The 12,725-nt window shown below is 40.5% G+C and overlaps 1 protein-coding gene across 5 annotated transcripts in view; it reads left to right on the plus strand.

Annotated features, from left to right (window-relative positions):
* smu1a (SMU1 DNA replication regulator and spliceosomal factor a) overlaps window positions 1-12,725 on the plus strand; it is a 222,968-nt gene that overhangs the window by 204,738 nt on the left and 5,505 nt on the right. For 2 of the 5 annotated variants that reach the window (XM_078954424.1, XM_078954425.1), the window contains 4 exons: window positions 7,375-7,449; window positions 11,438-11,648; window positions 11,802-11,954; window positions 12,038-12,148. In XM_078954424.1, the coding sequence (XP_078810550.1) occupies window positions 11,454-11,648; window positions 11,802-11,954; window positions 12,038-12,148 (459 nt within the window). In that variant the 5' untranslated portion in view covers window positions 7,375-7,449; window positions 11,438-11,453. Of the gene's footprint in view, window positions 1-578; window positions 665-4,603; window positions 4,746-7,374; window positions 7,450-9,594; window positions 9,756-11,437; window positions 11,649-11,801; window positions 11,955-12,037; window positions 12,149-12,725 lie in introns of those variants that run through there. The other 3 variants (XM_078954426.1, XM_078954427.1, XM_004073607.4) reach the window with 3 other exon arrangements.

Genomic DNA, 12,725 nt, shown 5'->3' on the forward strand with positions numbered 1-12,725 from the left:
CTAAAAACAGCATCACTGGAGACGCTTTGAAAATAGTTTAGAAGATGATCAGAGTTTAACTTAAAACATTAAATATGTGTTGAGTATTTTATATCCACGTATTGTTTCGTAAAAATCCTAACTTGAGTCAATAAATATTAGTTTTCTCAAATGTTTTGATCAAAAATCTACGGCTGCCCGTTTGACAGACTACAGCCTGAAGAGGAAAAAAGCGACAGAAATGCAAAATTTGACGTCAAACTCACACAGTTGTCAGCCTGCAGATCTGCTGTCGGCGCGCTCAGCCGTCTGTCCCATGCGGTTCTTTAAAAAAACATCCTGGTGTTATTCAGCTAACCAGAACTGAGCTTCGTCAAATTAGCGAGGAAGAGGAAAGCACGCTTGACCAACTTTCCCTGGAGAAACCCGAACAGACTGGATAAACGTATTGATCCCTGAGAGGAGGAGGAGGAGGTTCACTGAGGAACGACGGAATACTTTAAATGTTCATGGTGTTGTGTCTCTGTGTGGTAAAATGTTCGCGATGAAACTTTGGCTCCAAACAGAGGAGGTTTGTAGCAGGAAGTGCTCTCTTTCAGGTCGGTTCCCTGCAGGATTCTGAGCCGGCCTTTTCGCCCTCAGGCTCCACCGCCAGCGGTGTCATGGGAGCGGCATCTCATGTCGGGTAAAGAACATTTCCAGATGCATTTCTGCAGATGATCAAAAGTAACCGTTGGTTATTCTTTAACACGCATTTAGACATGAAAAACACGTTTCAGTAACAACTTTAAAGTTCATCTCCTGGAGTTTTCCTCCTTTGTAACTCTTTTAGCACCACTGTGGTGAAACTTCGGCACATTTTCAAAACATTTACAAGAAGAAAATTGGCACTAATTTGGTTTGCAGAGTGTTTTTCTGTATTAGAGCCTGATTGTTTTTTTTTAATCAGGAACTTTGCTCATCTTTGCTCTTAAATAGCTGCTTCTTAAAGGTCAAATTCTGTTTATCAATTAAAATATTGTAAAAAAGGCAGGAAATCCACCTGAACTTCTATGGATGTTGGCCCTTTCACAATAAGGGCGTGGGCCAGGTTTTCACACTTGGGCGGTTTTCACGGGGTTACATTTTCACATAAATAAAACAACAGGAGTTATTTTCATAGAAAAAGAAAAAAGGTAAGTTTCTGATCAAACGTTTTGTGAACACAAGAAAAAAACAACATTTGGTCCAATCGACATATTCTCTATGGACTAATGTATTTAGTTGATGGAAAAAGGATTGAAGCACATTTAAAGGATTATATGATCAATGATTAGAAAACAGATTAACGAACGATTAACATGAAGTTCATTAAAGCAGATTTATATCTTAAGAAGAAATGAATGAAATCTGTCAACAATCATGCAGGTTTTCTTCGTTTTTCAGTTTGACTTTTGCTGGTTTTGTAAAATAAGAGTTTTGATTATATTCAGTTTAATCAAAGATAAATGTATTTAAATTTGACACAATCCCTTTGGATAAAACCAAAATCTGGAGCAGATTATGATCATAACAATTAAAATGCCAGCAATCAGTTTGAATGTAAACCTTTTCTCCGTAGATTATCCTCGCAGGAACTTTTATAACTTTTTCCTCCCTACAGACCCATCTGCTGCCCGTTTTCCTAACGAAATCCCTCAGAAGTAGGTTTCTCATGCAAATCACCTTGTAGTTTGTCAAACTGGAGGAGAGGTGATTAAATCTTTGCACAATTATGCGTCTGAAGCTCACGATGCAGATCTGTAAACAAGCCACACCGCCCTCATTATTCACCAATGACCTTTACCCGAGCATGGTTCCTTCATTTAAATGCAGTTGTGACAGCCGGGCCTTTTTTTAGTGGGGGTGGTGGTGACATTTCAGATTTCTTCACTGTAGACACCCCCCCCCCCCATAAAAAGAAGCAAGTACATTTTTTTAACCCATGTTATAGGAGAATGTGTGAAAAACAATTTCAGCAGGAAATCACTCAAGGCTGCACACGTTTCAGAGAAATGAAATACTATCATGAGATGTAGAAAAGAAAAAATATTCTTTTTGCAAAACAAATATAGAAAACAAACACATCAGACAGAATGAGACGACACATGACACTCTTTTTTTAAGGTTACTTGTTTCATCAAAAGCAATGTTGTCTTTATTTAATTATTTATACCCCACCAACTAGCTTTGTTCCACTCCAGCAACACCCATTAATTAAACCACCACGGATGGATTTATTCTGTTATTGGATTCTTTCTGCCACTGCGCATCCGAAAAGCATCAGAGTCCCCCTGCTCTACATGCGCTGGGACTGCACAACATGATGATAATCCCCAACAAAAGACAGGAAAATTGGACTTGGATACATTTCCCGTCCTCCCTGTGGACTGTGTTCCCGGAAACACAAGATAGACGGCCGTATTATCTCCAGTGTGCGTGCCAATGAGATGGCAATGTGGAATTATTCAGTCAGTTGAATGGTCAAGCCAGTTTACCAGCGTGGAAACTGGTGGAGTTGAAGTGCAGGGGAAACCCGGGGATCTGCAACGCTTGTGTCGCATGAATGATGAGAGTTGCCTAGAAAATTACCACGTTAATTAACTGCAAATTGCCTTCTTTTGTCTTCTCTCATTCAAACGACTGGCTTGGCCCACTGTGGGCTGACTTCAGTGTGTTTCTGAATTCATTTAAGTGGTAATTTGTGGGCCTCAGAAGAATGGCTATAATCTTTGTGGCTCTGAGCTGTGGAGGAACTGTGAGGGAATGAGAGTTCCCGTAAAGAAACAAATCCTTCTGTGAAGAAACTAGACCTTCTATAAAGGAACGGGACTTTCTGGGAAGAACAAGAGTTGTAATTGAACGAGACTTTCTGCAAGAGAAACGAGATCTTCTGTGAAGAACGAGATCATCTGTAAAGAACGAGATCTTCTGTGAAGAATGAGACCTTCTGTGAAGAACGAGATCATCTGTAAAGAACAAGATTATCTGTAAAGAACGAGATCTTCTGTAAAGAACAAGATCATCTGTAAAGAACGAGACCTTCTGTAAAGAACAAGATCATCTGTAAAGAACGAGATCTTCTGTAAAGAACAAGATCATCTGTAAAGAACGAGACCTTCTGTAAAGAACAAGATCATCTGTAAAGAACGAGACCTTCTGTAAAGAACGAGACCTTCTGTAAAGGAACGGGACTTTCTGGGAATGAACAAGACGTTTTGAGAAGGAATTAGGGTTTTGGGGAAGGAACGAGACCTTCTGTGAAGAACGAGATCATCTGTAAAGAACAAGATCATCTGTAAAGAACGAGATCTTTTGTAAAGAACAAGATCATCTGTAAAGAACGAGACCTTCTGTAAAGAACAAGATCATCTGTAAAGAACGAGATCTTCTGTAAAGAACAAGATCATCTGTAAAGAACGAGACCTTCTGTAAAGAACAAGATCATCTGTAAAGAACGAGATCTTCTGTAAAGAACAAGATCATCTGTAAAGAACGAGACCTTCTGTAAAGAACAAGATCATCTGTAAAGAACGAGATCTTCTGTAAAGAACAAGATCATCTGTAAAGAACGAGACCTTCTGTAAAGGAACGGGACTTTCTGGGAATGAACAAGACGTTTTGAGAAGGAATTAGGCTTTTGGGGAAGGAACGAGACCTTCTGTGAAGAATGAGAAGAACTAAACCATTGAATCTCTTCCTGTTGTTGACCTTTAAGTGACAATGGGTCGAGAAGCCACCCGTGGAATTTGAGAACGAATGCCACATTTGGCCCCCAGTCCGGACTTTAGACATGCCTGTTCTAATACAACTTCTTGGGTTTAACAATAGAAATAGTGTAAAATTAAGGTTTTGGGTTGCAAGACGGCATAACGGTTAGTGCTCTCACCTCCCAATGAGAACACCATGGTACAAATCCCGCCGGGACTTTACTGTGTGGAGTTTGCCAGTTCTCCTCGTGCATGTGTGGGTTTTCTCCGGGGACTCCGGCTTTTTCCCACAGTCCAAAGACATCCTTGTGAGTGTGGCCCTGCCACAAACTGGCGACCTGTTCAGGGTATACCCTGCCTCTGCCCAACAGTTGCTGGGATAGGCTCTGAAAGGTAATTAGCAGGTTCTGAAGATGAACGGATGGAATAAAAGTCTTGAATGCAGAGTGTAAATACAGTTTTACTATAAAGTAATGTTTTTTACATTGCAATGAATTCTACTTCCTGACTAAGTTTTTGTTTGCTGAGACAATTTCCCTTTCAAGTCACTTTCCCCAAAACGTTTGCAGTACCTCAAGGTAAGGATTGCATACAAACATCAGGAAGTATTTGTACCTCTTGTGTGATTTAGAATTTAAAAAAGGCTTCCCAGACTGTTTTGTAGCTTTTAAACTTTCTGCCCTTAGAACCTTTTCCTTCATCTTTGTTTTTGAAGAATTTAAAGTCTATTTGGGCTGTTTTTGCCGCACCTTCTTGGGGAAAGAAGAGGCTTTGAAGCTGCTGCTGTGCCCCTCTCACCGTTTTGCCCCTGACATTTATTTTTCCATTGTGAATTTAACACCTCAAAGGTCTGTAATGTCCATAAAGCCCTCTAGTGACTCCTCAAAATGATGCACAATGCCAGCTGGTAGATTCAAAGATGCTGCAACAAGACAGGCTTGACAGCGCAGAGGAGAAGGCTCTCCAAGCATCCACTTGTGTCAGCACTTGTGTTTGTCTTCTTTTGCTGTGCAGAGCGGAGGCAGCGGCATTCACTCGGTAAGTGGAAAGCTCCTATTTACATTGTCACGGGTACAGTCATGCCCCGCACGTATCTCTCTGATTCAGGCGGCTCAGACACTAACATACATCAGTTCACGTGTGAGGCGCCCGCTACGCTGCCTTACAGGCTCAATCCCATTTCAAGCTCAGTGATTTATCACCTTGACGACCTGTAATTTATCGCACTTCGATGCCAGCTGCTTTGGCACGAACAAACTGGTTCACAGTCTTTGTGTGGGTTTCTCCACCTGCTTTCCGACAAACTGAGACGCTGCTGCAACGCTAGCCTTTTTCTGTAATGTCAAAAGCTGAACATTAAAGGCTTTCAGACGTTCCTTTGAGGGGAATGCGGGCAGACAGGAGCTTAAAACGACGCCACGAGCAGCTTAAAGAGGGAAGATCAATCAAGTTACTGCCCTACGCCAAGCACCCCCACCCCCTGTCACCAGTACCTTTCGCAAACAAACAGTCCCTCCACCCACCAGCACTCGTGATTCAAGGACTGACTGATGCTGGAATCAGCCATTAGCAAAGAGATGCAAGAAGTGTCTCAGTAGCAAATCAATGGACTCTTGCTCATTGTGTTTGGCTGCCAGGGACACTCCAGCCAAGCTTTCCAAGAGAAACAAAATCAAACAAAGCAGGCAGGCCTGGAGCTTTCTGGAAGGGCTACAACACGGGCAACGTGTGAGATAAAGAATGTTAACCCATTCACATCCCAAAAACAACTGAAGTGGAGCATTAAAACCTATGAGTGTGTGGTCTGTTTGCCTTTGATTCTAAACTCATCAGATTTTCTACCGTCCACTCGTGTCGTGGTCATAACCACACCAACGTCCTCCAGTGACTCGGTCGCACCGTTTCCATTTCTGACGGTGTCTGTGGCACAAAAACAACTGCAGTTCCAACAGTCAACCCCTTTCCTGTCAAAGATTTCAGGAAAAATTAAAGGAAAACGGATCAACCCTATCTGTGCACGGACAACCTATTGTCTGTAGATGAGAACTGGAGCCCTCCCCCCTGGCATTCCAAACAGGAAGTACCCTCTGCCACCAAGAAGCCAAAATCCCACAGACTTCTATAGAGAAATAACCAACTGTCACTCATTCATTCTATTGGTCAGAAGAACCGTTCTGGATCTGATACCTATTTGTTTAACATGCTCTTTATAATCCTTGTTTTTTTAATGTTACTTTTTCTGTATTTTGAGTTATTAGAATTGTAAACTGACCAATCAGATGCCTCAAGAAGAGTAGGAAGAGCCTGCTGGCCCCTGTGTCCAACATTCAAAGCGTTAGATTGGCCAAAATGGTTGCCATAGAAACGTTGACAGAAACTGACTTGGACCAATCACTGGTTACTGACGTCATCTGGCTCCAATATGGCGCCGTCTAAATTGCATAAAAATAGCGACTGAATTGACTTCATTTAGTTGGAGTGAACCATTTTCTTTGTTGACGTCACACTCTCTCACAGCCATATTTTTAAATGGGAAATCGTTGAAACGCAATGCATTGTGGTCTGTATTTGCCACTCCAGTGAGCATCGCTGTATGCTAGTTTTTTGCGGAGATTCATGGGAAATTTCCAGGGCACTGCATTTTGGATACCCCGACAAAATGGCCAATATAATTTAGAGTAGTGGTGGAATTCAGACAAAGTCTATAAATAAATGATATAGCCTCCGTTCAGCCTGTGGGCTGATCATGGCTCCTTTAATTTTTTTGATTTTTAAAAATACATTCAGAAACAATCTTGTTTTTGCTGATTTTAAATATCCAGCCCATCAAACTAACTCAAAAATAAACAAACTGGATTTCAAATAATATTCTGGATGATAAACTGTGTCACTGGAGCTAAATGTCTGTGACACAGAGGCAGCCCAGCGAGTACAAACCCTGACGGACATTTTTACAGCACTTTAACAGCTAAACTGACTCTGCTTCTGAAACATTTTCCTCTGCGTTTCCTAAATCAAGGCTGAGCTGAAAGGCATCAGAAGTTTACTGCCTCCCTCTTGCAGCAGCAGTTCAGACCATCTGTTTTTCTGTCAGAAAACCACAAACATTTAGTCTTAAAAATGACCTACTGTCAATTATTCTTCTCAATTTAAGAGAAACTGAACTGACACTGATTTGCCGAACATATAAGCGTAAAAGGATAAGGTAGAAAAGCATCTACAACAGTATGCTGAGAGGGAAAACAGGTTTCAAGGATGAAAGATTTGATGTTTGGAAACCTGCAGCCGCTTCCGTCATGCAGAAAAAAATGACCTGTCGTGACGGCTGCCATCCCTGGACGCCCCCCTTCCTCTTCCTCATCCTTCTCTCCTGCCGCCTCACCGCATCGCTGTCATCCTCGGCTTCATTCATCTGCTCATCTCTTTGATGGGACTCAGCCTCGCATTTTAAATCTATGAAAGAACAAATCTGTTGCACAAACGCAAACATGTGTTTGTGAGAGGAAACAGCTCCTAGATGTAAAGAAAAAACACATTTTCTGTGAGATACAGATAAATACTGCTGCAATCTTTAAGTTCAGTGATTTTCTGATGGAGGAAGAGTGTCTTTACTTTGTGCCAGTGATGCTTCTTGCTAAACATTTTTATCTTTGTCTCTCCCCCAAAGGGTAGAGGTGATAACTCCACCGGCTTCTGCGTTTTGAGGGGAAACAGCCTCTGCGTCGCAGACCAGAAGACGGCGGTGAGAATATATTGACACGTCCCTCCTGCTTTCGTCCTAATACGTTCAGAGGGAATGGGGTGTTATTGTATTGTGCGAAAACACGGCTCCTCCCCTCTACGTGCTCCCTGCCGCTCCTCATCGCTTCCCAACGCATTAGCTCGTCTGCAAAGACGAATGAAAGCGTCAATGATCCACGCCGCTTCTGCCGCCGCTGACAGCACGACTATGTCACGATTACCCAAAACAATCAAAGCCTGTAGACTCCAGCATCGCCATAACCTTGAAGGACCTTCACTGGCTCAGAGAGGGGAGTCAAGAGGGCCTTGGTGTCATGACTGTGCAAACAGCACCCCCTGTTGATCACCATTGGAAATGTTCAAATCCTGTCTGTGAATTTAACCCTTGTGCTATCCCATGCAATTAAACACTGGGAGTTGGGTCATCTAGACCCACTAGACAGTGCTCTGAACCTTTGTTCTTCAATGATTTGTGATCTTCACTGGTGTCCATGGATTACATGAAATCTTTCCACCTTTATCCACCTTTGTCATGGTAGGAAGAACACGTCAATGTAAGGGTGGGGTCATCTTGACCCCATAGGATAGAAAAAGGGTTAAGAGAACTCAAATCTGCTGGGAATCTATTATCTGCTGGGGAGAAGATCCTTGGAACAACCGTCTAGAGACCAAATGTGCTTTGATTTTCACATTAAGAGCCCAGAGAGTTTGTAATCCTGATTTATTTTCCTTTCCAATTAATTTATAACAGAAAAAGAATCCTTTTAATCCGAGAATCCTGCAGAGACCTTTCAGAAACTAAATCTGCAAATTTGATATCATGAAGATGTGGGGGATTAGAGCTAAGCATGGTGAATGTAAAGAGGAATATCGGAATGAAATCCATTTGAAAGTGTGATTTGATATGACATAAATATTTACTGACACCAAACAAACATTGAAAATTGGGTAAAATATTAATTAAACTTTTTAAGTCTTTTTTTGTTCTAAATATTTACTTTCATCAAAACTTTTTAGGTTTTGCACTTTTTTATAACCTATTGTAAGAGTTTCCTCTTCACCCTTACTGTCAGTTTTATAAATGTTAATTAATGTTTCACACAAAGAGCAGTGAAATGTTTTGCTAGTATTTATGTGTTGTAACATTTTTTTTATTAAAAGTAATGAATCTTTTATCACTTTTTTTTAAAAAATATTACTTTATGATGATTCTGCATTTCCAAGACCAGCGGTGACCCTGTGTGTAGTTCCCTCTTATTTGGTGGATTTAAATCTAGAAGAAGAGGTTATTTTAACAAACTGGAGCCTCATTATTTTTAAAAACATTTGTAATGGCTGAAAGGCTAAAAATAATTTCTCTGATGATAAAAAGTCTTGCTTTTTTGCTATGAGGCAGCCCCATACCATCATACTGCCTCTGCCCAAAGATGTTACCCTGCAGCATTCTGAACGTAGACTTTATTTTGATTCCAGGTTCCAGGGCACTTCACTGCTGAAAGCGTTTAGAGAAGTGTGAGCACTTTTCAGGGGTTGTTCTGCAAACCTTAGGATTTGTAGTAGTTGTCATTCTGGGGTTCATCTCCATCTTTGACTCCTTTCTGTGTGAAACTTGGCTTTCGGTTTGTGGATGAGCTAGAGCTCACCTCAAAAGAAGAGCAACACAAACCGACCACTGCAGCAGATGTATCAATCAAACAAGAGCCAACAACAAAATAAGAGATAACTCAAGACTTTTGGCTTTTTCTCTGAGAGTCTATCCTCAATTCTGCTGCTCAATCCAAAGGTGATTTTTTATTTGGGTAGATGTAAAAAGACACAATGCACTAAAATCAAATGTTCTTCTTTTTGTGTGACAGTTCAGATTTTTGCAATGTAGAATCAAACGTTGTTTATCTAATCAACTGGTTTATTTTCAAGCAATGAAAACGAATAGGCAAACAAAAAAAATAAAGACAAAAAGAATAGATGTATTTCTATACATATGTCAAACATATTTAGGATAAAAAATATGAATTGACTGGATTTTGCAGACGTAAAGATTTTTGATTGGATATTTGTTAAACACTGTTGGTGTTTTTTTAAAGGACAGAGTTAAAATGTGTTCATGAGGATTTAAAAGTCCTTAGTATTCTAACAGCCTCAGAACCGGAAGTGTCTGTGAGCTGTCAAGACAAATTCCATTCAGGCTTTTATTTTGAAGTGCAGTCGCCTCATCCATCACTTCCGTATCTCCTCCTTTGCTGCATGAGTGTTTCTGGCTGCAGGTTTCAGATAAATCATCATGTCTATAGAGGTGGAATCTGCAGAGTGAGTATTTTGTTTAAAATTTCCTAATGTGTTAATTATTATTGGCATAATTTAGCGGCTCATAATTCTATATGTCCTAGCAGTATCGTAGCTGAGGCCTGTTTCATCCTGACTAAAGTGAACTGTCGTTAGCCTCGTGAAGTACCGTAAATGTGGACCATTTAAACTATTTTTTTTGTTCTCTAAATGCACCAGTAAGGCACAGACTGTGCTTATATGTGCGTTACTTATCATTGCTACTTTTGGGCAGCAGGAACTACAACTTGACGATTAAATAAAAGTACTTTTGACGTAAGCTAACGATGCTAATGCTAACTTTGATGCTAATGCGAGGGTCGGCACAACACGGACGAGGATGAAGATGACGTTTAATTTAGGCTCTATTCAGCACAAATGTTTGTATAATTTGATTTTTATAATTTTCTTTTATAATTAAAATGATAAAAAACGTCTTCTGTTAACTAAAACTATTCAGACTATGGACGGTCCGGCTAATTATTAGTCCTAGTTTCGTTCATTAGGGAGTTTAAGATGGAACTTTTTCCTTTATTTGAATATCAATATTATTTATTTCACTGACAAGTGACATGAACTTTTATTCTTTATTTTTTATACAGTAGTTATAAATGTTCAAAATCAAAAGTTACCAAAGTTTTATTTGTGTATTTGTCTGAGAGTTTCATTCATTAATAGATTTCTTCTTTCTGCTGCATTTATAGTAAAATTGTCTAAATATTTTGTGTTATTGTCATACGACAACTAAGTTTTAGAGCCACCATAAAAAATAAACAAATGTTTAACAATAAACTCCAACTTTCCTAAAAATAAATTATAAGAAAGAAGTTGCGTAAAACTATTCAATAAAGTCCTAAATTTACACTAATTGTGTAGCGTAAAATTGATAGAAAGTTTAAATGAAACAAGATAGAAGTGTAAAATGATCAGGAAAAAGTTCAAATTTTATTACTGGTTGAATAATGTCGTAGAACATGTGAGAAATTTACCAAATTCTTTGAGAATAGTTGTTAAATTGTGAGAAAATGTCAACATTTTAAAAGAACAAAGTAGTTAAATTGTGAAAAATCACACCGCTGAATAATTTAAATGAATCTGCTTTTTTTTTTATTGATTTACACCTTTTCTTTACATGAAATTACAACTTTTTTTATGACTGACTTTGACCTTGTCAACGTAGAGCTGGTTAAATCATAGACTTACAATTTTGTTCTCATAAAGTTTTGACCTTTTTCCCCCCATATTTCTGACCATTGTTATTTTTTTTCTTACTGTTGTTTATTTTTTTATTTTTAAGTGTTTTATGTGGCACTGCAGCAAAATCCTAGTCTGTGAAACTGCTTTGTTCAATTGTTGACAATGGCAATAAAAACTCCTTGAATTCTTGTAAATTTTTTTATAACTTTATCCTCATAAGTTTAGTTTTTTTATGATGGTCTGTCATAGACAACAAATCATAGCTCCAATAGTGACGTTTTTGTAAAAACTGCTCAAATACAAAGATATATTTTGCTGCTGTAAAAGCTGCTCCTCATGGAGTTTTAGGCAGTAAAAGTTTGATCCCTAGACGATTGCGTCATTGAACAAGCAAGTTCCTGAAGGCAGCAACTGCTTTTTTGTTTCTGGATGTTTCGAGGGGACTGAACAGCCATTTGTCTTTTCCCCAGCGTGATCCGTCTGATCATGCAGTACTTGAAGGAGAACAATCTGCACCGGACCCTCGCCTCCCTGCAGGAGGAGACCACGGTGTCTCTGAACACGGTGGACAGCATCGAGAGTTTTGTAGCGGACATCAACAGCGGACACTGGGATACCGTCCTGCAGGCCATCCAGTCCCTCAAGCTGCCAGATAAAACCCTGATCGACCTCTATGAGCAGGTGAGCTTGGTGTTTGTGGAGTTCTTTGTCCTGTTCGATATCATCCTGCTTTCTAAAGGAGCACTAAGATGGAACCAAACATCCACTTCATGAAACCAGGTCTGTTCGGACTCACCTGGTCTCCTCTCACGTCTCCTCTTGCTCCTTCCTCAGGTCGTGTTGGAGCTGATAGAGCTGAGAGAGCTCGGCGCGGCGCGTTCCCTCCTCAGACAGACGGACCCCATGATCATGCTGAAGCAGACCCAACCGGAGAGATACATCCACCTGGAGAACCTGCTGGCCCGCTCCTACTTTGATCCCCGAGAGGTGAGGCTGCGAGATTCAAAGAACGCGAGCGCGTTCGTGTTTGTCCGTAACCGGGGACTGATTGGACCGTGCGCTCTATCCAGGCGTATCCTGACGGCAGCAGTAAGGAGAAGCGCCGGGCGGCCATTGCTCAGGCGTTGGCCGGAGAAGTGAGCGTGGTGCCTCCATCCCGTCTCATGGCTCTGCTGGGACAGGTGAGGAACCTGAAAAGCAACTGTTTTCGCCCACTTCCTGACAAGACTTCAACTGTTTACACACGACAAAAATACCCCAGGAAACCGGAGGTTCCTTTGGTGCTGCAATATTTGAAGGACTCTTGAAATTTGTCAAATCGTGTGCTAAATGACAAACCTATAGGCGTTTTCTCTTCTCTAGTTTTGTTTTATTTAAATCTATTGGATTAGAAAAACTTTCTAAATCTCTTTGGACAAAGTAACTGCTCCCCGACACACAATTTAGTGCTTTTGAATCACTTTTCTGCTTTTAGTCGAGATCTTTCTAACAAATCCTGCAGATATAAATTAGCCCCACACCATCACACTGCCACCACCGTGTCTGACTGATGCTTTGAAGTGTTTTTTTGGGGTATAGCCCATCATTCACACCTATTGGGTTTGTTTTTTGTGTCCTCAGTTTTGGTGTTCTGGTGTCTCCTTTATTTTCCATGTACTTCTGTCCCGCAGCCGTCCTGGACTGAAGGACCTCACTGTTGTCCTAATTCCCGTTTCTTTGAGCAAATATATTGCCCCATCGGTTGTCCAAATTCCTTCA

This window comes from Oryzias latipes, chromosome 10, assembly GCF_053564925.1.
Source record: "Oryzias latipes strain Hd-rR chromosome 10, Olatipes_Hd-rR_3.1".
Taxonomy (NCBI): Eukaryota; Metazoa; Chordata; class Actinopteri; order Beloniformes; family Adrianichthyidae; genus Oryzias; species Oryzias latipes.